The sequence below is a fragment of the Monopterus albus genome, unplaced genomic scaffold (genome assembly GCF_001952655.1).
Source record: "Monopterus albus unplaced genomic scaffold, M_albus_1.0 scaffold374.1, whole genome shotgun sequence".
Taxonomy (NCBI): Eukaryota; Metazoa; Chordata; class Actinopteri; order Synbranchiformes; family Synbranchidae; genus Monopterus; species Monopterus albus.
In genome coordinates this window covers 164,888-185,293 of record NW_018128254.1, presented here as the reverse complement: position 1 = coordinate 185,293, position 20,406 = coordinate 164,888, and the positions used below count along the sequence as shown (strand labels likewise).

The window sequence follows — 20,406 nt, the reverse complement described above, 5'->3', positions numbered from 1 at the left end:
GATCGTGTAATCCTCACAAACTGTATGCGATGCAAATAGTGTGTCGCTGTCCCTCTAGTAGGGGTCTACGGTGGGACACTCATTGATGTACTGCATCCCCTCGCCCCTCGCCATAACCTGAACCCTAAGGGCAGAGATGCATCAAGCTGACATGAAAGAACTAACACCGACAAAGGCTGACCGCTGTGTCACCTTTGTCTTTGCGATGTGAGGCAACAGAGACGACTAGCAGGCCGACGAGGCCTTATCGCCAACACCAATCCAACATATCAAATCAAATGAAAAAGCCACGGACAGGGTCCGACTAGTGCCAGTGGTGTAGGGCGCCCTGGGAGGACAAGCCCCAGCAGATGCTCTGATGTCTGTTTAGTTTGTCATTGACCTAAGACAAAGGCTGAACCCTTTGAAGGTGTGAGGACCAGGCAACACATCCTCACATTGAAGGATATGAAGTAAAAATTCAAACATACACACACAGAAGGATGTGTATACACACTACACACGCACAGAGTCATTAGTGACTATGAGCCTAATGAGAGTGTGTGTGTGTGTTGTATGTGGCAGGAGGCCCAGACCAGGCTGATTGAAGAGATGCTGCACAACAGAAATTGACTGTGTGTGTGAGTTCATTACATCCACAGTTGTCGATGTTAACTGTCCGGTGTGGGATGAAAAATCTTTCTCCTGAAGGTCGACGTTCCAGGAACCCAGTGTGTCATTATTATGAAGTCAAGCATAATCATTCAGTCTGAACAGTTTAGTCACAGGTCGTTGTCATTTTTCTCCAAAAATGAGCATGCGACTGACATTTTCAAGTTTTTCAGTTTGTTCACAACTCTGCTCATTTATAATGCAACTTCAGGTTGCGAGGAACAATTGATGCAAAACTATCATGTTATTAAAGATTTCGATAAAAAAATGTTTAGTGTGAAGGTTGAGCTGGAGACTGTGGAAGAAAGCTACACAGAAACATGCTAATAAGTCAACCTAGAGTTTTATTGGTTCATTTGGAAATAGATAAACTTAGTAAATTTGCTTAATTTACATAATAATGAATCAGATAATAGGTTAAAATAATTTTGGACTAGTAGAAAGATTCAAAGCATTAAGACATTTTAATCAATGGAAATATTTGTTGATTCCAGGTTCTTGTTTATCTTTCTGTAGTTTCATAGTCCCTTCATTTAAGTCATTTGTGTTGTTGTTATACTGCACTGGATCTGGGATTTTATTTTAATTTTGGATTAATCTGTTGATCATTTTCTGAATGTTTTGTTGTGTAAAATTAAGCTCAAGCTGTGTTTCCTGTTAAAATAAGCAAGACCAGCAATACTAGCTGCTGAAAAAGGTCCTAATTATCAGTGTCTCACTGTATTTCATTAATATATTTGTATATCTCACTAGATTAATTTACTTATTATGACTGCAGAAATCAACTATAATACTGTTTAATTTGGGTATAAAATGATTCTAAATAAGTATCAATTTACACTGATGTTTTTGTTCACTTAAAATAATGAATAAAAACAGGCATATTTAATTTATGACGTGGGCTTTCTGTATAAGCAGAAAATACTGTACTCTCAGTGAAGATTACTTTGACAGAAAATATTTTTGGAGCTTTCTGAGATGTCGGAGGTTCCTCCACCCCGGATTGAGTTTGCTCAAAAGCTATAAAAATTTGGTAATTTTCAACAAAATCAAGTTTTAAAATTGTCATTGATTAAAATGCATTTATTCATTATTCATCACAGGCAGGTCTGGTCCTCTGTAATTTGCACCTCGATTATATTTTTCCCTGAAATGAGCTCACTCGCCGTGAGCTCCTGGCTGAGCTGGTTGAAGTTCGGCTAAGGGTTTGGTTTGGTTCGGTCACGGAGGAAGTGGGAAAGAAATGAAAAGTTTCCCTCTAAACTCCAGAACTCTTTACTTTCCCAAACACTATTTCCGACTGCAGCCTGAGATTCCTGCATGTAATCCTCTGCTGGTAGATTCACTCTCCACTTCTAGGGATGGAGCTGGTGATCATATGCATTTTAAGACCCGAGAGTGTGGATTGTCTGCATATATGAGAAATAGCAGAGGGACTTCTAACATTCTGTTCTTGAGATGGATTCTGTCTGTGGAATTTAAGTTGTATGAACTGATTATAGTAAGAATCCCAGTTCCTCATTAATATTAGATAAGCAGCCGGGGGTTCCTGCATGATGCAAACTGTACTTTTGGAGATTTTCCAAGTTTATTTCTAGCCTGATCTGATTCTGAACTTTTGGGGTTGTTGGCTGAATGAGGTCAGACAACTGAAATGACTATATTTCATATAATGTAGCCTGGAGTTAACATGAGCCGACATCCAGTTCAGATGATGATTTGCAACAGATGAAGCAAAGAAAGAAGTCAGGTCAGTGATTTACAAATCATGTAAGTACTTTGCATCTGCATCTTCCAGTTCTTCACTGAAGCTTTACGATGTTTATAGTGAATTAACTATTCGTATCCAAGTCCCAGACGTTTCACGGCTTCCCCTTTCAAATGAAACCTATTCTACTGCAAACATTTCAACACATTTCCCCAAATTTCACTCTGACAGATTTGGCAGATGTGGAGATTTTGGGATGTCCACTGGAATCTAAAATAAGGCTTTGTGCACCACAGAAACTGTCTCACTATATTTGAGTCCTAAAAAAATAAGTGACAGAATCTGCCAGTGACTATTTCAGCCTTCTTCTGACAAAAACGTTTTTCTTCCTTTTTTATAAATCAGTCTTAGCCTTGCAACAGGCAGGAGTATGTAGGGTGTTGTGCTAGAATTAAGGAAAATGAAAGCTGATTTAAAAAATTGAAAACAAGCTGACTGCACTGGGAGTACATTGAACTTGCATACAGATGACTTGATTAAGGAAGAATTTTAGTGTGGGTGACATGGTGATGGATGCATGGTTTGAAAAGAAAGATCAACCATTAACATCTATCAATTGTATGCAGAATGTGCACAATGTATTGTTGTGTTTGTGTGTGTTACTTGCATCTATATGTTTCCCCTACAGTTTGGGTGGCCGTTCTTTATCTGAAGTCCCCTCCAGGTTTCAGAAGTTATCTTGATCTTGAGCTTCCTTTAGTTATTCAGTACAACAGGGGGAGTCAACAGAAACTTGCTGCTGCTTACCTGAGCCTATTTCCAGCAGCCACTCTCGCTCAGGTGGAGCTGATTTGTGTTGAAGCCACAGTGCAAATGCAGTAGGGCTGCAGGGTGAAGCACAGAGTTCTGTCTACATGCCAGAAAAACACCAGCGTCCACCTGCTCAGACAGAAACCAGTGTGCTACATGGACAGCCAGACAGTCTCAGGTTGTTTGCACAGTTGCTGCTATCTGTAGTGATCTTGTGGAAGACGTGGTTGAGGCAGGTTTTTGATAGGGAGATGATCTGGCTTCCCGCCGGGGCTCTCGTTTTATAAACATCTCAGCTGTCAGATATTCTGGGTCGAAGGCTTCAGCAAACAGCACTGAGCCTCTGTTGCACACAGTTGATTTAGCAGCACATGAAATGAGATGTCTGCTGCTGGAAATACAGCACTTACATTTTACACCTTTTTACATGATATTAAAGTCCAATAAAGTTCACAGAGGGTGAGATTTTAGTGGTAGTCCCGCTCTGAGATTTCCAACATTGTTTTTTATAGTTCTTAAGGACTGCTTGAAAAACGGTTGCTCCCAGGAAGCCGCTGCACATTCAGCACTGGCTAGTTCATGCTGCATGAATGCATGTACAGTAGGGTCACTTAGATGGAATAGATGTTTGTTCTCTACTTCAGTTATTAATTCACTAATTGCTACACTATTCTTGCTCAGCATTAGCATGTCTGTCCTGTTTCCTCAGCTACTAATTTCACACCCAGTCACAGCTTGGTGGCACAGGAGAACAGGTCATCTTTAACAGACTTTTGGAAACGGTTGTCCGATCAGTCATCAGTGGAAGGTTGTCTGATATAACATTTGGGCAAGCATAAATTAAATTTAACCCATTCTGGCAGGAGTCGCTTTGACGTTACAGTTCAGCTGCTGCTAAAATAGGTTTGTGCATGAAAGTCTGCCTTCTTTATCCATTTGTTTTTGGCGGTGTTGGTGCAGACGCTGTCCCTTTGGGTAAATCCTGAGTGTAGAGTCAGAGCTCGAGGCACAGTTGTCATCATGATGCAACTTGCAGCAGCATTAACAACAGAGAGATCACTGTGGTGATGAGGGCCTGTTTTTTTCCTCTCCGCGACCACTTAGGTTTTGAAGGACTGGAGTGGAGCCTCGGCTCGCTGGTCACTGGTTTGTCCTGGAGGATTATGGCTCTAATTTACAGGGGCTGGCAGAACACCTTAGGGAGGGTTTCTTTTTTCTTTGAAGTGCTTTATATTAGGGTCATAAATAACCATAAGGCTGATTGATTCAAGAGCAGGAGGCCTGGTCTCTTTGAGCGCGTGTATCTGAATGCATGGAAATGAATTGGATGAGTTTATGATAAGTATGCATATGAATGTGTGTGTGTGTGACTGTGAATGTTTGATCTTGATTTAAAACGGGCTGCTGAAATCATTGTGGCAGAACAGTGGACGCTCCTATCTCAACTCTTTGATCTCCTTTTAATTAATTTAAGAAAACAACATGAGTTTATTAGGTATCATCAGGGGTCATGGGAAGCTCAGAGCAGCTCGTCGTCCCCAGACTCGTTGGTTCTGGTTCTCACAGCAAAAACAATTAAACATGAAGCAAAGTGGGTCGGTAACAGGCACAGCAAACAAAAGGTGTCATCTAGAAAAGATTTTTAAAAGCATGTATTTCAGATAAAATGTTCATTATATGAAATTTCAATCAGATATTTGTTTGGTTTTACAAGGATTTTTATGAACGTGCCAGTAAATTTCGATCAGGCTCCATGGCCTGTGTAGTCTCACCCATTGTACTGTACAGGGCCAAACTCAGATGATCAAAGCAGCAACATGGTGCAGCTCAAGTGTTGTTTTTCCTTCCAGTACCAAAATACTCTGCAGTAATGGACTTTGAAGCAGGCTGTCTATCATTCCTAACCTTGGAGCCGATTTAGTTTTTTATTGCACTATCCTTCTCTTGCAGCTAAAAGCAGAAATATAAAAGAGAGAGAGTAGAGTGGAGTTTGCTGCCTGCTTTCATTTGAAAACCTAAAGTTCAGGATTTAGTGACATCTACAAACCAGACATGTCGGTGTCGGCCTCCTTTATTCACTCTCAGCCCTGTCTGTCTTCGGGTTTCATCAGCACACTTTGATGAATGTTTGTGTTGTTGGAAGCCTGCTGGATATGGGGATTACTGCTCATTTTGTGGAGCTCACCTTCAAGAGTTGGAGCCTTGTAATCATATAACAGCGGCTCCACCCAGTCGGTGCACTACAAGGGCATGGCGGCCTTCAGCTTTCATGCTCTGTACTGAGGACCAGCTCATCCATGCGATGTAAAGATCAATGAACCCGCCAAGGCCAGAGTGTGAGGAATCGATTGTGTAAGTGGAAGATTTTCCACACATGTTGATATCGGGCCGTCTGTTGGTAACAACCGGCCGAGCTGAGCATGAGCTTCCTGTTACTGTTTGCTGCAGATTTCCATCTCAAGGCTAAGTAATGTTATTTCCTGCCAACAAGGAACAGGATCGTTATAGCTATATTGGAGCAGCTGTCACTCAAAAGCAAGGTGAAGATAATGATATTGGTGAGAACAGGAATGAGGACTGAGCTTCACCAAAACCTTCTAATTGGACGGTTCACTCTGGTCAACCAGCAGCAGCACAGAGGAACTTCTGGTTTAGGTTTTAATGAGTTTTTATGATTCTTCATGGCACATTCAGGAGCCCTTCTGGGAGCATGTTGATCGAGTCAGTCTCTTAACCAGCACGTTGTTCAGGAAACAGTGCTGCTGGACCCACTGTGCTGATGAAATCCTATTCCAGGAGCAAGATATCTGTGTGTTTGCTTGTCTTTTTAACTCTGCTGAAGCCACCTGTCAATCATTCTTTACAACCTTGTGACAAGCTTTCAGGCTGAATTCTGGGGTAATTTTGGTTGGAACAATTGTTTGGAAATATTACTCAGCGTAAACAATAAATATTTTTACTGTTCAGCTAAAATGTTTTACTCTTCAAATTTAAAAACACATTGTAAGAGAATTTAAGGATGAAATCAAGATTCAGAAATGGAGTTAATTGTTCATGGGTCAAATTATCTGATAAAACTGGGAAACATTAGTTTGAAAAACTGTTAATTTGTAATTTATCAAATCTTTAACCTGAACTTCAACTTATTCTAAGGCCCAGTCCCTCTTCAGTTTTTCTACTCCTGCCCCTCATTTTCGAGTTAATCCTCAAAACAGAGTTACAAGGAGCAGAGGTTGAAACATTCCCCTGTGTGATGGGACAACCCTTCACGCCCTGTGCAGCATCATGATGAGCTGTTGTCAGAAATGCTGAATCACACAATGCCATTTCTTTTGTATGATCTATGAGCATGGGTTTGTGATTTTTCAAATGCAAATAACAAAAATGCAAGGATAGGAATATATTTTTGACACCAGGGTTGGCAGATTTGTTTGAGGTGTGTAGCATCAACTGCGGATAACTTTTGTTGTAGTAAGTCTCAGACCACATGGTTTTGAGTCACGCCTCTGAAAATCCAACCGCTTCACCGCCACCCCTAGCACTACATATAGACACACAAAATGAAGGGAGAGGGCTAAGTGGCAGGGGCATGGGGGTGGATAGAGAACGTTAAGTGGTCATCACCCCGTGTTGATTTTTGGGTAAATGAGCCATTTTGGTGCTGTGTTCTTAGGGAGTCACTATCAGTCCTGAATTTAGACCTGTCCCAGAACAGAAGTGAAAAACCTGCTGAGGGTCACATGGAAAGTGTTCCAGGACATGTGGGAATGTTTTGCTAAAGTGATTCCTGCAAACAGCTCTGCACACAAATGCCAGTTAAAGGCTTAACCCGGTTTATTCACCATGTTTTAAGAAGGCACTGCTCTCCTGACAACTCTAACCTTGTGTGAGCCAGACAGTGTCATTGCTGCTGTGACTCTTTTATTTGTGCTTCATTTCTTTTTTTTTTTTCCTCTCCATTCACCTTTTCCATGATGATTTCTCGCTTCCTTCAGAACATAAGTGTGCAGGTCAATTGAAATCCTTTTTCAGCACAAAACAATCAACTTCAGCTGAAGAGCCTGTGGCCCAGAGATTTTAGTGAATGTGTTTCATCAAATGCATGTGTTGGAGGTCATCCGACTAATTACCTGACTGCAGATAATGTGAGCCTCCCAGATGGGGGCTGGGACCCTTCACCTGCAGCAGCGTACCTGTAAACAGACTAATGTAGTGGGACAGGAAGGAAAAGCATGATTTGTGTCCTGGAGGCAGAACTGGAGGCAGCAACATCATACATAACATTAATCCACTTCACTGACACTTGTCTTAATCACAGCATTAAATCTCTGTTATAGATCCATGTCGGGTTGAAGCGGGTCCAAGCTGAAGGAAGTATGGGCTCCTGCAGAGGCACGGCGGGTTGACGGCTGCAGTCACAACATGACAAAAGACCTGTGTGCTGTTATTTCCTCTCTCAGAGGAGCTCAAGGTCGAAGTGCTCAGAGAGGGAAGGAGAAAGGTGATGAAAAAGAGTTAAAGCAGCTGAGGGGGCATTTTCCTTCCTTGTAACTGTTTGTGCCAAGAAGGTTTTTCCTTCCTCTCTTTGCAATTTTGCAATCAGGGTGGGGTTAGAAACTAGTGAAAACAGCGGGAGCACATTTATAAAACAAAAAAGATCTGACAACTGGCAATGATAAACTTTGCATACTTAAAGTAATTTTTTTCCAACTGCTTCCATAAATAGCTGCTGTGTCTAACTGTGCTGCAGCTGTGCACAAAGCCTGAGACAACCTGGACACAGACATGTGTCCCCCCTGACATCCGAACACTTTGCGGCCGCTCAGCATCTGCCGTGGTTGGTTTCCACCTCTTTGGAGTTATTTAGCACCTCTGTAACCAGTTGGCTTCTCTTTTGGGTTTTTGTGGTTATTGTCTAGCTGCTGTGCGTCTCTTTGTGGTTGTTTTGTGTCTGTGGTTGTTTGACTGACTTTCAAGCAACAAAAGTTAATAGTCACCTCATACAGAGGCTCTGGTGCAGGAGCAGTGGGCCTGGGCTTGATACTGTAGGAGATTTCAGGATTTGGCCAAGTCACTAAATACTGCTGTTTCTCTGGCATTTGAAAGAGAAGTGAAAAAAGACTAAAAGCTGAGGTTTGAAAATGTTCACTTTCAGCTGAAGAGATGAAGCAGAGGGGTGATGAGGGTTGGCGGGGAGCCGACATGAGGGGTTTCTTGAAGAGATGAATTGGTTTACAGCTGGAGACGGAAGCGTGATTTCATCAGCAACAGGAACCAGCTGATCAATACCATGACCAGTACACTGATGTCCAAACACTACTTGTCTGGTATTCATATTTATTTTATACTGTTATTGACAGTAGTTTATTTTTAATGCTAAGTCTTCCCAGACAGAAACCACAGCCGAGGCTCCTCCTGCAGGAGAGTGTCTGTATGAACCTCAGTTTGGATCAATATTTCCTTTACTGTTAGTGTTTTTATTTTACTATGTTTTCACTTTGTCATGAAATTAAGGCCAGATTTTTAAAAACAGACCTGTGGTAGTTTGGCGAGGTTGATACCTGGTTAATATTCTTCACTTCTTGGTGATGAGTTACAGTGGATGGACAGTCATGGATGGCTGCAGTCCACACAGACAACACTGTGCACACACACTACACGTGCACAGGGATTTGTTTTTTTGCCTTCAGCACATTTCCACACTTCCTACTCAGTCTATAGTTTTCCTGAAGGACAGAGGGAGGAGCGGGCATATGGCGACAGCTTTATTTACACACGCTGCGGTAACTTTATTTATTTCTACTGTTCCTCTGAGACGTTAATACACTGGACGTTGACACATTTTTTCACATTTTGTTCAAGGACGGTTTGACACTGACAGCAGTAAACAGCATGAATGAAGAGCTGTGCCCTGATATAAAACTACCCTGTACATTGATTCTGACCAGGGTGAGTGTGTTCAGTTTTCACACTGCAGATATGAGCTAATAGCTGCGGTTGAGCAGATGATATACTGTACGCTGTGAGATGCTATCCCTCTATTATCTCCGGGTGTACAAGACATAGCATTGTGGGCAATGATGCAAACCAGTGAACAGCACTGATTTATGGCAATATTGGATTTTAGCATCGGCTTGATGAAGTGTCTTGGTTTGTTGAGGATCTACTTTGCTGTATAATAGATTTTCTGGAAAATGTACTGTAGCCTGTTCTATGATAATATATTAGTTATATCAAATTACAAGGGATTTTCACTCACCTCATGAAAGACTGAGCTGTACTGAACGCTGACCCCAAAGTTGCTTCATATTTTACTCTGAGTTGCAGCTTAGGGCTGCATATTTATAAATATATCTGGATCGAAGCATATGGACATTAAAAGGAGATTAGCAATGTATCTACCACATCACAGAATGTTAATATCTGATGTATTTCCGAAATGTGCACTGACAGTTTCATTTGATTTTCACTTTAGCTTGGTTCTGTTTTGGCACTTGGTTAATGATCAGGAAAGATCCTGGCTCCTGCCTTTAGGTGAATGTCCTGTAATAATCTCTGTGTTCATCCTCTCCTCTGCTTTGCCCATCTGCAGTGTTTTGCCATTCACACATCCCTCTGTGTTTTAATGGGTTAAAGTCCTGATTGTGGCAGCACAGTGACATGGCGGTTAGCGCTGTTGCCTCACAGCAAGAAGGTTCCGGGTTTGGGCCCCAGCCGACCAGGGGCCTTTCTGTGTGGAGTCTGCATGTCCTTCCTGTGCCTGCGTGGGTTTTCTCCGGGTACTCCAGCTTCCTCCCACAATCTAAAGTCATGCAGTTTAGGTTGACTGGTAACTCTAAATTGCCCATAGGAGTGTGTGTGTGTGTGTGTGTGTGTGTTTGTGGTTGTTTGTCTACATGTCAGCCCTGTGACAGACTGGTGACCTGTCCGGGGTGGACCTCGCCTCTCTCCCAGTGTCAGCTGCGATGGGCTCCAGGCCCCCGTGAACCTGTTCAGGACAAGCAGTATAGATAATGGATGGATGAAGTCCTGATTGTGGGATTTAAACATCTGAATTTGTCATTTTGTGAAAAATACCCAGTTGATTGTGGTCACTCTTCAGTGACAGAGGTGTTTGGCGTCACATCTAGGAAGCAGCTTCTGAACTAGCTGTTTCCATTGGAGCTTTTCTCCTCTGACATCTTTTTTTAGAAACTGTAGATTATTAGCAGCCACGCTTGAGGATTAATTTTTAAAAATCCTGTAATGCTTAATCTCTTTGTGCCATGGAGCCTTTTATGCCTGTGATCTGTTCTGTGTTTCATGGGCTCAGTGACCTGACTGACATTTTTCTCTCCTGGATCAACATCAAGCTGATGGAAAATGGCAGTCCATGAAACTGTAATACTAATTACACACCAGAAAAATAATTATAGAATGGATGATCAAGCTATTTGTGAAACACCTTTTATACGGGGTGATGCATTCAAAGTGCAGTGAGATCGGGATGCCGGCCTGACCTGTACTGTCATCACTGGCCTGTAACACTGCTGACCCGGGTAGATGGCCTGCAGCGGGCCGGCTGGCCTCTCCTCATATTGTGCACTCAACTTTGCCTCCAGTGGCCATCATGCTACCTGTAGCATGCCGGTCTCGTGCCCGTGTCTGATTGCGTGGGGTGGTGGTTCGGCCTGGGGACCATCGGTTTGTCTGTGTTTGTTGAGTGCACTAAAGTAAAAACACATAAACAAACCTAATCCTCAGGCCACAGGGAATGCTTTGGTGTCTGAATTTGCATATTAATGAAAAATTATTGCGCCTTGAAACCACTGACTTCTCAGTGCCTTAAGAAACAGAGCTGTTTCAGAAATGCGAGCAGAACAAAGCACACAGACATTAAATCATTACATTTTTTATGACAGTGATTACTATAATTAATTCAGTGGCCTTTCCCATCAATTACCTGTTTGCTGGGTAAAGACTCGTCTGTAGCTTCTTTGGTTTCAGTGAGGTGACTGACATCGGGCTCAGAGAGGAGAGGAGGAAGAGTTTTATAAAATGGAATTAGAGAAAATGGCAATGCCTAGAGAGCAGAAGGAGAAATGGATGGATGAAAACCTGGAGTGGATATCGGGCTTTAGAGAACAAGGGCAGAAGAGTGATACAGAGAGAAAAAGGTGAGGGAGGGAGAAGGCGAGCGATAACGAGGAATCTATTGAAATGTCAGATTACCTCAGGTAAGTAACCCTGTGATGTGACCTCAGTTTCTGCACAATAAAATCCAGCAGAGTTACACGAGATTATAAATACACCATGAAGCAGCTCACTGCCTCAAATGCCACACAGGTTTTCTTTTTATCCAGAGACCTGTTACAACGTGATCTCCTTTTGTTAATGGTATTTCAGGTGGAGGGTTTTGACCAGTTACTGCTGTCATTTTTAATTCTTTGTTGCATTCATTTATCACCATTTACAGCAGGTCTGCACTATTTGCCATTACCTTCCCTGCAAAGAACCAAATCACTTGGCTTTTATGCTTTTGCTTATTAAATATAAATTGAATAAATTCTATTGGCCTCACATTAAATGAATGCTAAATAAAGACTCAGTTTACATGATATTACGGCACCTATGCATATAAAATAAGGTAATATGTGTGGTGTACCTGTGCATCTTTTACTGTACTGTCTATAGATCCACAATGTCAGGACTGGACAGAAAACTGCTCCTGTAAAGAGACATATTCAGGCTGTCACTGGTGTTTTAATAACTGATCCAAAAAGCAAAGAGCATGGGGCCATTGTTTACAATGAGTACTTTTGGTATCTGAATATCTTTTATGGCTAAGAGAAACTTTGAATGGGAATGCGATGAAACTGGTACTTTTCCTGAGAGGAGGCGTGTTTCCATGGCACGACCAAGTAAGAGGAGGCGTGTTTCCATGGCACGACCTGTGAGTGGGTGTACACAGGAAACACTGGATCATGTGTCATTTCTGTGTCAATGTGTAATTTCAGGTGTGTGTCTAACTCCAGCCCAGTCCAAGTGCTGATTGTTTTCATCATTCCATCACTTTTTTACATTGATTTCCTTCCAGTCACTTGCTGGTTTCTATTAGTTTCAGTGACAATCAGCTGGAATTCACCTCCTTCATCCTTTATTTTTGTGTCATACCGCAGCTGTGAGCAGGCGCCATGTTTTGATGGAGCTTTCCAGAGCACGTTGACATTTGAGTGCTGATTGTCAGCTGCAGGAAAAAACCCTGACAAGCTGCACTGAAACACCACTCAGAGACACTGAAACACTGTCAAAATAGGACAAAGGCGAGGTTTGTGTTTGGCAGCTGACTTATATCCCAGCTGCTGGCATGTCCTTGAACGCTGCACAGGAACTCTGAGGTCCTTAGCATCTTTGTGAGGTGTTCTGTTGTTAATATTCGCTGAACCCCCAGCAAGCTGGGGAGGTCTGAGACATTTTGCATCTCCTAGAAACAGCACAAATGCTCAGATGATGCGGGACACAAGTGCTGACTGAGGCTCAACCCTTTAGGCTTGTATTCTGAAAGGCCAACTGGAGACCAGTGCTGGGGAGCAGTGTAACTACATTTTTTCAGTAGCTTGCCTGTAGTTCAAGTAGTTAAATTGTTTTTTAACCATTTTTTTTGGTAGATAAGTTTTGAAACTACAAAGAATTTTGGGCCATAAAAGGAAAGGGCTGATTTCTGTTTTTATTTTAAAGTGCTGCATACGAGTGGCCTTTCAGCGGTGGCACAGACACTTTCAGTGCCAACAGACCCGTCTGTTGGATCAGAACTCTGAGAGATGGCACATGTATCATATACACAGATTCTGCTCTGAGAAGTGAAGAGATGGGCCCATTATTTAGACCAGTGTTCGAGCTGCAAGATGAGGGCTGTTATTAAGATAATTTAAGACAGTTTTTAAGATTGTAAAAGTCGGATGGTACAAAAGCGACCAGTAAGACAACAGGCCTGTTTCATCAACTAGTGCTGAAGTCGGTCAAATCGTCTAAAAAGGTGCAAGTTATTTATTTATTTATTTGCTGAGCAGCATTTTTTGCTGGCATGTGACTTTTTGTATCATATCTTGTTATAATTTTGCATCACATGTTTATGATCAAGTAGTTTGATCTTCTTTTTCTACACTGCTTTAGTGAACCAAACCAGATTTAGTTCTGCTGTAGTTCTATTTCTTCGAGGTTAAAGCAGCTTCCCCAACACTGCTGAAGACAAATGTTAGGGAAGGAGAGGAACAAATATAAATACGGAGTGGATTAAAAAGAGGATGGTGATAAAAATAAAAATGCTCCTATGTACAGTAGCTGTTCAGGGTATTTAACTTTACTGCCCCGGTGAGGGTCTGCCAACTCTTCTGCTCATGGTTAATGGCTAAACTGAAAACCTGTTACTGTGCAGGAAAGCTGTTAAATGATGCAGCGTTAATGTTATTGTGCCGTATCTCAAGACTACAAAACAGTGAAGTTTTGCATTCCCTACCTTCCCTGGAAGTTACAGTATCTGTGAGGTCTTTGATTTCCTATATAAATGGTCCCACAGCAAACATGTTGGAAACATTTAGAGACTTTCAGACTTGACTCAGACTCTGGTGTGTGATTCAGTTCCCTGCATGTATGCGATCTGCAAGCACAGTTCAGCGTCTGATTTATCTAGCATGTGTGTTTTTCTGTAATATAGGCACATACATTTTGGCACGTTAAACATTTTAATGTGAATGTGTGAGTGTGTTATCTGACAGCGAGGCCTGGCATTGATGTGGCCGCCTCAGAAGCTGCTATTGTCAAACCGGAAAGCATAAAATCTGCCTGCGTAATTGCCAGTGAAGAGAAAAGGACAGGGAGGGAAAAGGAAGTGAAGGCAGAGAAGGAATGCAGATACAGAGATGGAGCGAGAGGCCTGAAATAATGTACACAATCCCAGAAATCTGCAGAGCAAAGAGACTGGAAGTAATTTTTTTCTCAAAATCACCCCTACCAGAACTCAGTGAACCTTGTGATTTCAAGTTCTTCTTTTTCCAGTAAACCACCTCAGGTTTTTGTCAGTAAATGGTGTTGGCATCACCTCCAGAACAACTGAGGAAACTCTCATCACTTTGTGTTTTGTTCTTGTGCTGCGTTTATGTTTTGGTGAGATCAAAACAATTTTCCACATTGGAGGACAAAACGTTCCTCCTCTCCTGAAAGCACTGGAAAAAAAGCAAGTTGGGATTTTTTTCTCAACTTTTATTTTTGCAGTTTGTGCCATTGGCTGTTGGTTCAGTAGATTATAGAAAATTATAGAGGAGGTAGATTATAATGAATTCATCGAGTAATTTAGCATCTGTTAAAAGTCCGATCTTTCCCCTGAACCTTTGCAGCCAAACAGCCGGAGCTGAAAGGTGATGAGTTTGCAGTGTCTGTCCTGTTAAAAGTCAAACTCTGGGCACTGGTGATTTCATTTCACATAATTCTGGAAGCTTCTAAATGTTTAGATTTGGCACAACTGTTGCCAGATTGTTAGGAGATACTGTGCCAGACTCAGCCGTCTCATTCCGGATGCAGACACCAGTGCAGGGCAGATATTGAATGGATTGTCATCAGCTCTGATGCAGACAATCAGGGCTCCCTGATGATGAAACCTAATGAATTAGACGATTCCACACTTTTCATCTCTTGCCACCAGCGACGTTGATGAGAATCAGTTGCTGCTTGTAGCACACACCGGATGTGTCGCACAGAAAGCAGCTGACAGAAGATAAAGTTTCTGGGATGTACCCCTCTAGAACCAAGCGTCATGTGGTTACTTCTCTTCGGGACAGGTTTCTGTGTCCTGTTGAGCTGATATGCATCGTCCACTGATGATGTGTGTCCAGACACTGTCATTGACCTGAAATGTTGCTCAGCCTATAGTTCAAGTCCAGACTCAGGGTTTGTTTTCACATGAGACTCCATGCAGTGATTTTTTTGCAGCTCAGCTCCATGTCAGCGCTGTGTCTCTTACATGATACCTGTGATCGACACTGCAGCTCTCACGGCACTGAGGCTGTATTGTGAAGCCACTGCAGTGATCTGCTCTGTGAAGGTGATTGTTGTACAGCTAGATTAATTTTTATTCTGACACCACCGGCTCATCAAACTGTCACAGTATCTGTGAAAATGCCTTTCTGATGTCTTTCATCTCTGGCTGTTGCATCTTTGATTCAGACAGTTTTGCAAACACAGACCTAATTGAATTAAATTTGCCTGTCCCCAAAAGATTTCAGTGTGGCCTCCAGCACCACCCTTAAGATGGAAATCTTCATTCAGCTCAGTTTGTATAAAATTGTGTGTGTACACTTTATGAATCTGCAGTCTCTAATAGACTCGGATGTCTTGGCACTCGGTTAACAGCGCTATTCAGGAAAGAAACCATTTAGACACCAGAGCAATATTAACAAAATACACTTTTGTCTTATGAGACAAAAGTGTATGGAAGCCAAATTGCTTGATTTGCTTGTACTTCCAGAAGGTTCAGTAAATTGGGAGCAATTGTGTGGCTTTGGCATTTAAATTGACTCCACAGTTAGTGGGAGATTTTTTCAGCTGACAGGTTCGTTCTTCAGGGACACCTGCTGTACCTCTGTCAGCCTTGAGACCTGCAGAGAACTGTGTAATACCTACAGTTAAGATACAATTGAAGGTAGATCAAAGGTACACGGATACATTTTAAATGCTCATCTCTGCGGACACAATAAATCTTTTAAAGGTGAGTGTTCAGCTGCTGAATTTCAAAAAAAAGTTTTACCTTCTCATTAGCCTTGACACATCACACCATCAGAGGCTTGTAACAGGTGTTTTCATTGTGCGCATCAAGGTTCTGTTGTTACATTTGGTGGGAAAACTCACATTAAGCACTGGCAGGAAGTAGAGCAGGTCATCCCCTAACCGAAAGGCTGGTGGTTTGATTCCTGGCTTTTCCAGGTCACATATCAGTGTCCTTGAGCAAGACACTGAATCTGCAGTTGCTCCTGGTGACGTCACCCGCGTGTGAATGTGTGAATGGGTTAAATAGTGTGAAGGCACTTTGAGTGTGCTGCAGTGCTGTACATGTATAAGACCATTTAATATTTACCCTGGCAGGCAATATTCAGACTTTTCTCAGTGCCTGTGTCCAACTTGATACCTTGCCCAGAATGCATCTGGGCTGCTACAGGAACCCTGTGGCAGGCAGCAGTGGTGTGATTATCAGGTCCCCAGTTTGTTTAAATCACATGATCTACCACATGTGACACACATTGCAGCGGTTTTACAATTCCACTGATGGCTGGTGCTGCTCTGGCTGAATATGTAGAAAGGATCAGCATAAGGAAAGGACTGCTCTGTGATGTAACCTTGGATGAAACAATGCAGGTTAAAAATGCTTTGCAAATGTGTGAGGAGAGAAATGTGCTTGGCTTGACCTCAGGCTTACATGCAATTTGTTTTGCAGGGCATGGAGGGCAAGGCGGGTGACAAGACCAGCTGTGCACAAGGAAGCAAAAGATTCAGGGACTGTGATGTGTGTCATTCTTGGTGAAATGAGAGGGCTTTGGAAAGGAAGCCTCTGCATCTGCTGTTTGACATCCAGTGGAGCTGCTGATATCCAGATGTGATGTGGTGACAGGAGTGAGAGTTCCTGAGGATTAAAGCGAGCACTGCAGTATCACAGTGTTACTCCTTTAGAAGAACTTCCCTGTCACAGCAGGCTAGTTTACGGGGGAACAGTGAGCGCAGTGAGATGTGGCGTGCCCATAGTGAACAATATGGTGGAACATTTGGGAGGGAGGGATGCAGAAGGAAACCTTGGCACCCTGAGAACATTATTACATATGTCTGTAAATCTAAGCCAAGCTTTCATCTGATGAAAGGCATGAATACACGTGAACACACACCCTGAACTGAGCCATGTACGCGTGTTGGTTTCTTCCTGACATTTCCTTCAGTAGCTGAAAGGCTTTTTGATGTTCAGTTTGACTCCATGAGAATTTCTTTGACAGGCAGACATATAAGCTTGATACATATTTGATTTGGGTGCCCTTGTGTTTTAAAGTGTATAAGTCCAAACAAAGAGCACCTTGCTTGGCCTTGAGACATACTGTATAAAGTAAGTAAATAAAACACCTTCTTGCTGCCTGTGGACTCACTGGAAAGGTTAGCAAATGTGTGCACAGATTTTTCCTACCATCAAGTCACTTAACTGTACTTATGGCAGTATGAGCATGATCCCAAGTATGTGTCAGGGCTCTAAGGTACAATATGCACTTTTAAGCCACATTGTTGATACTGTGTACAAATCGGTTGATTCAGCATTTAATGGTGTATATGTCTTAAAGTCACAATAAAAAGGAACCTGCTGTATTATCTGGTGAAACAAGACTAACCTACAGTATAACTCAACCTTTTATTTTCCTCAGATAATAAATAAGGGTAGACCAAAACCGAAATCAGAAATCCTGATACCATGTCTCCCTGAAATCGTCGAATAACAGTTTCATGTGTAACTCTTGTTTGGTACTGTAACTTTGAAATACTGAGACAATGACAGTATGTGACCAGCGGTAGTTTAGCCAGTTAAATGCGAGTCATTGTGGAGCCAGACAGCTAATCCAGGGTGTGAAGAAAGTTGGCTGGGAAGTGTTCAGTTTAACATGAACCATGAGGTATGAAAAATACATGACTGTGATCAGTTATACAAGTAAAACCACTTAGCTGAAGTTCAGTGAACACTCACAGTGCCGTAATCACAATATCAATAGGATAAAACAAGATGTAGACCCTGGCAAACACTGTCCCAACCTCCAGAACTGTGCTCACTATATAATTCTTTGACTCACACTGACCTGTATTAAGAATCAATACTGAAACTGACAGTGTTAATCCTCAGTGGATATGAATGTAACTCATACAAGACAGTATGCCCACAGAAAAATCTAGCACAGCCACTGCAGTTAACAAATGACAGTGCCTTGTGCAGAATACTAAAGAATCTAATTTCATGAGTTTATCAGCATTCAGTCATGTTGGGAAAACTGCAGACGGAGCCAGGAGAGGAGACGGTAACGCAGAGAAACAAATCAAAGCAGGAATCAGTGAGCGACACAGAGTCCCTCCCTCCAAATGCTCTCATCCCTGAGGTTTGGCAGACTCCCCGGCTGCCTCTGTGAGACCAACAATAAACACAGATGTGCTGTGAGCAGGGCTGCCGGCCTCTATCAGACCTTTAACTACTGATCGAACTGTGAATGATGACTAAAATACACAGTAACGTGAGTGTGAATTTTTCTCCTGGTTTAGTTTTGACAAGTAGGCCTGACTCAGACCAGTTCAGAGGTTGTACAGTATGAGCAAAAATACATTTTGACCCTTAACCATTCAGAGCTTCATAAAGCACGGCTGTATTCTGAAATCATGATCCACGTCTTAGTGAGAATCAGCTGCAGCTGTCTCATCGACCTTTTATGGAGAGACATCAAGGCAGCATTACAGCAGCTGAGCAGACTGAACATGAGCACAAGTTTAAAGCTTTTCAAGGTTGAGACAGTCTTTAATATTTGCTACCTTTTCATATAACTTCATATAAGTAGAGAACTTTCTGCGACAGTTGCCAATTTTCTCAGTGCGTGTACTAGTCACTGTTTATTGTCTTGTGAACAGGTGTGTTGCCTGCATGGGCTGATGGTATTTTATTATATTATGTAATCTGAGTTTTTGGGAGCATGTACATGTTGACCAGAAAAGGGCCAAGAATGGAGCCTTGGGGAACTCTACACAATATTCATTCAGATTTTTTTCAGAAATGCACACACAGGAGTAAGACATCCAGACACCTCTGTGATACATCTGTATCCCCTTCTTATAGTCTTGTTGTCTCTTTGTAGACGTTTCTGTTCATACTGCAGCTGCTTTGCATCTCTTTGCAGTTGCTTTGTGTCTCTTTTTGTAGTTGTTTTGTAGTCACTTTGTGTCTGTGTAGTCTTTTTTTGAAGGTAGACGGGGGAAAGATGGCAGAACTGATGATGGGGGAAAGTTAAGGAAGAAGTGTTCTGTAGAAGAAGCAGCAGTTTGTTTGGTCAGGAGGAGGAAAATGAAGCTGGCGGTAATAACAAAGGAGCCATGAATCAGTGCCATAATTAAATGTGAGCCTTGGACCAAGGTGAGTCTTGGAATGAAGTGTTTCTTGGAACACCACTGTGCAGTGTCCAGCCAGAGCCCACTGCGATAAACGGCAGAGAGGAGGATGGGAAGGCAGCCAACTTTGGGTCATTTTTGAGGGGAGAGGAGGGAGGACATTTCTCTTTTACCTTAAATTGAATCAGATCTAAGGATAGATCAGCTGAACACAGCAACTCTTCACACACCACTGATTCACAGTGTGTGTATTCAGGTGCCATTAGGATTATGGGATGTGGATTGTCTCAAGTGGAAACACCACTTGAACATCAATCCAAAAATGTGTTTCCAGTAGGTGTGAAACTTTCACACTTTTACAGTATTGTCTGTCTAGCTGGCACCTCTTGTGCTTTGAGTTGAAAATGGTGAACCTTGGGCACATAAATGTGAATCATTGTTACTTTTCCTTTACATCCATTAAACACACAGGCCTGCCAAATGGAACCGCTCGTAATGAAACAGAAGAATAGCCAAGGTTAGGTTTTGTTTCTAACCAGCTGAGTGGGGTAATCACACACTGTTTTAAAGCATGACAGTGGGTTGCTTAGATTTTCAACTTTCAAACTGTTTGTAATCCCCAAACGTAACCTGTGTTGATAGCTATTTTGTGGGACCTTCAATACCAAGCGTGACAGGCTGCAAAAATGTAATTTGGTGCATTCCTTCTTGCTCGTAAGACTGACTGACTTCATGTTAAGCGTAAAAAAAGACAATGACACCTACAACTACTGATGTGTTAAAAGACCACTGTGAATCTGTCTTGCTGCCTGAAGGACATCATAGACCCCCTGCAGTTCGCCTACTGGGCAAACAGGTCAGTGGACGATGCAGTGAACATGGCACTGCATTACATCCTGCAACACCTCGACTCCCCAGGGACCTATGCACGGGTCCTGTTTGTGGACTTCAGCTCGCCATTCAACACCATCATCCTGAAAATCCTTCACTGCAAACTGACCCAACTCACTGTGCCTGCCCCCACCTGTCAGTGGATTACTAGCTTTCTGACAGACAGGGAGCAGCAGGTGAGGCTGGGGAAAACCACATCCAGCACC

The 20,406-nt window shown here is 42.4% G+C and overlaps 1 protein-coding gene across 1 annotated transcript in view; it reads left to right on the top strand.

Moving 5' to 3' along the window:
- The first annotated feature begins 2,346 nt into the window (after positions 1 to 2,346).
- LOC109951292 (glutamate receptor ionotropic, kainate 5-like) overlaps positions 2,347 to 20,406 on the top strand; it is a 116,767-nt gene continuing 98,707 nt past the window's right edge. The window contains 1 exon segment of the mRNA XM_020585715.1: positions 2,347 to 2,401. Coding sequence (XP_020441371.1) covers positions 2,380 to 2,401 — 22 coding nt within the window. The 5' untranslated portion in view covers positions 2,347 to 2,379.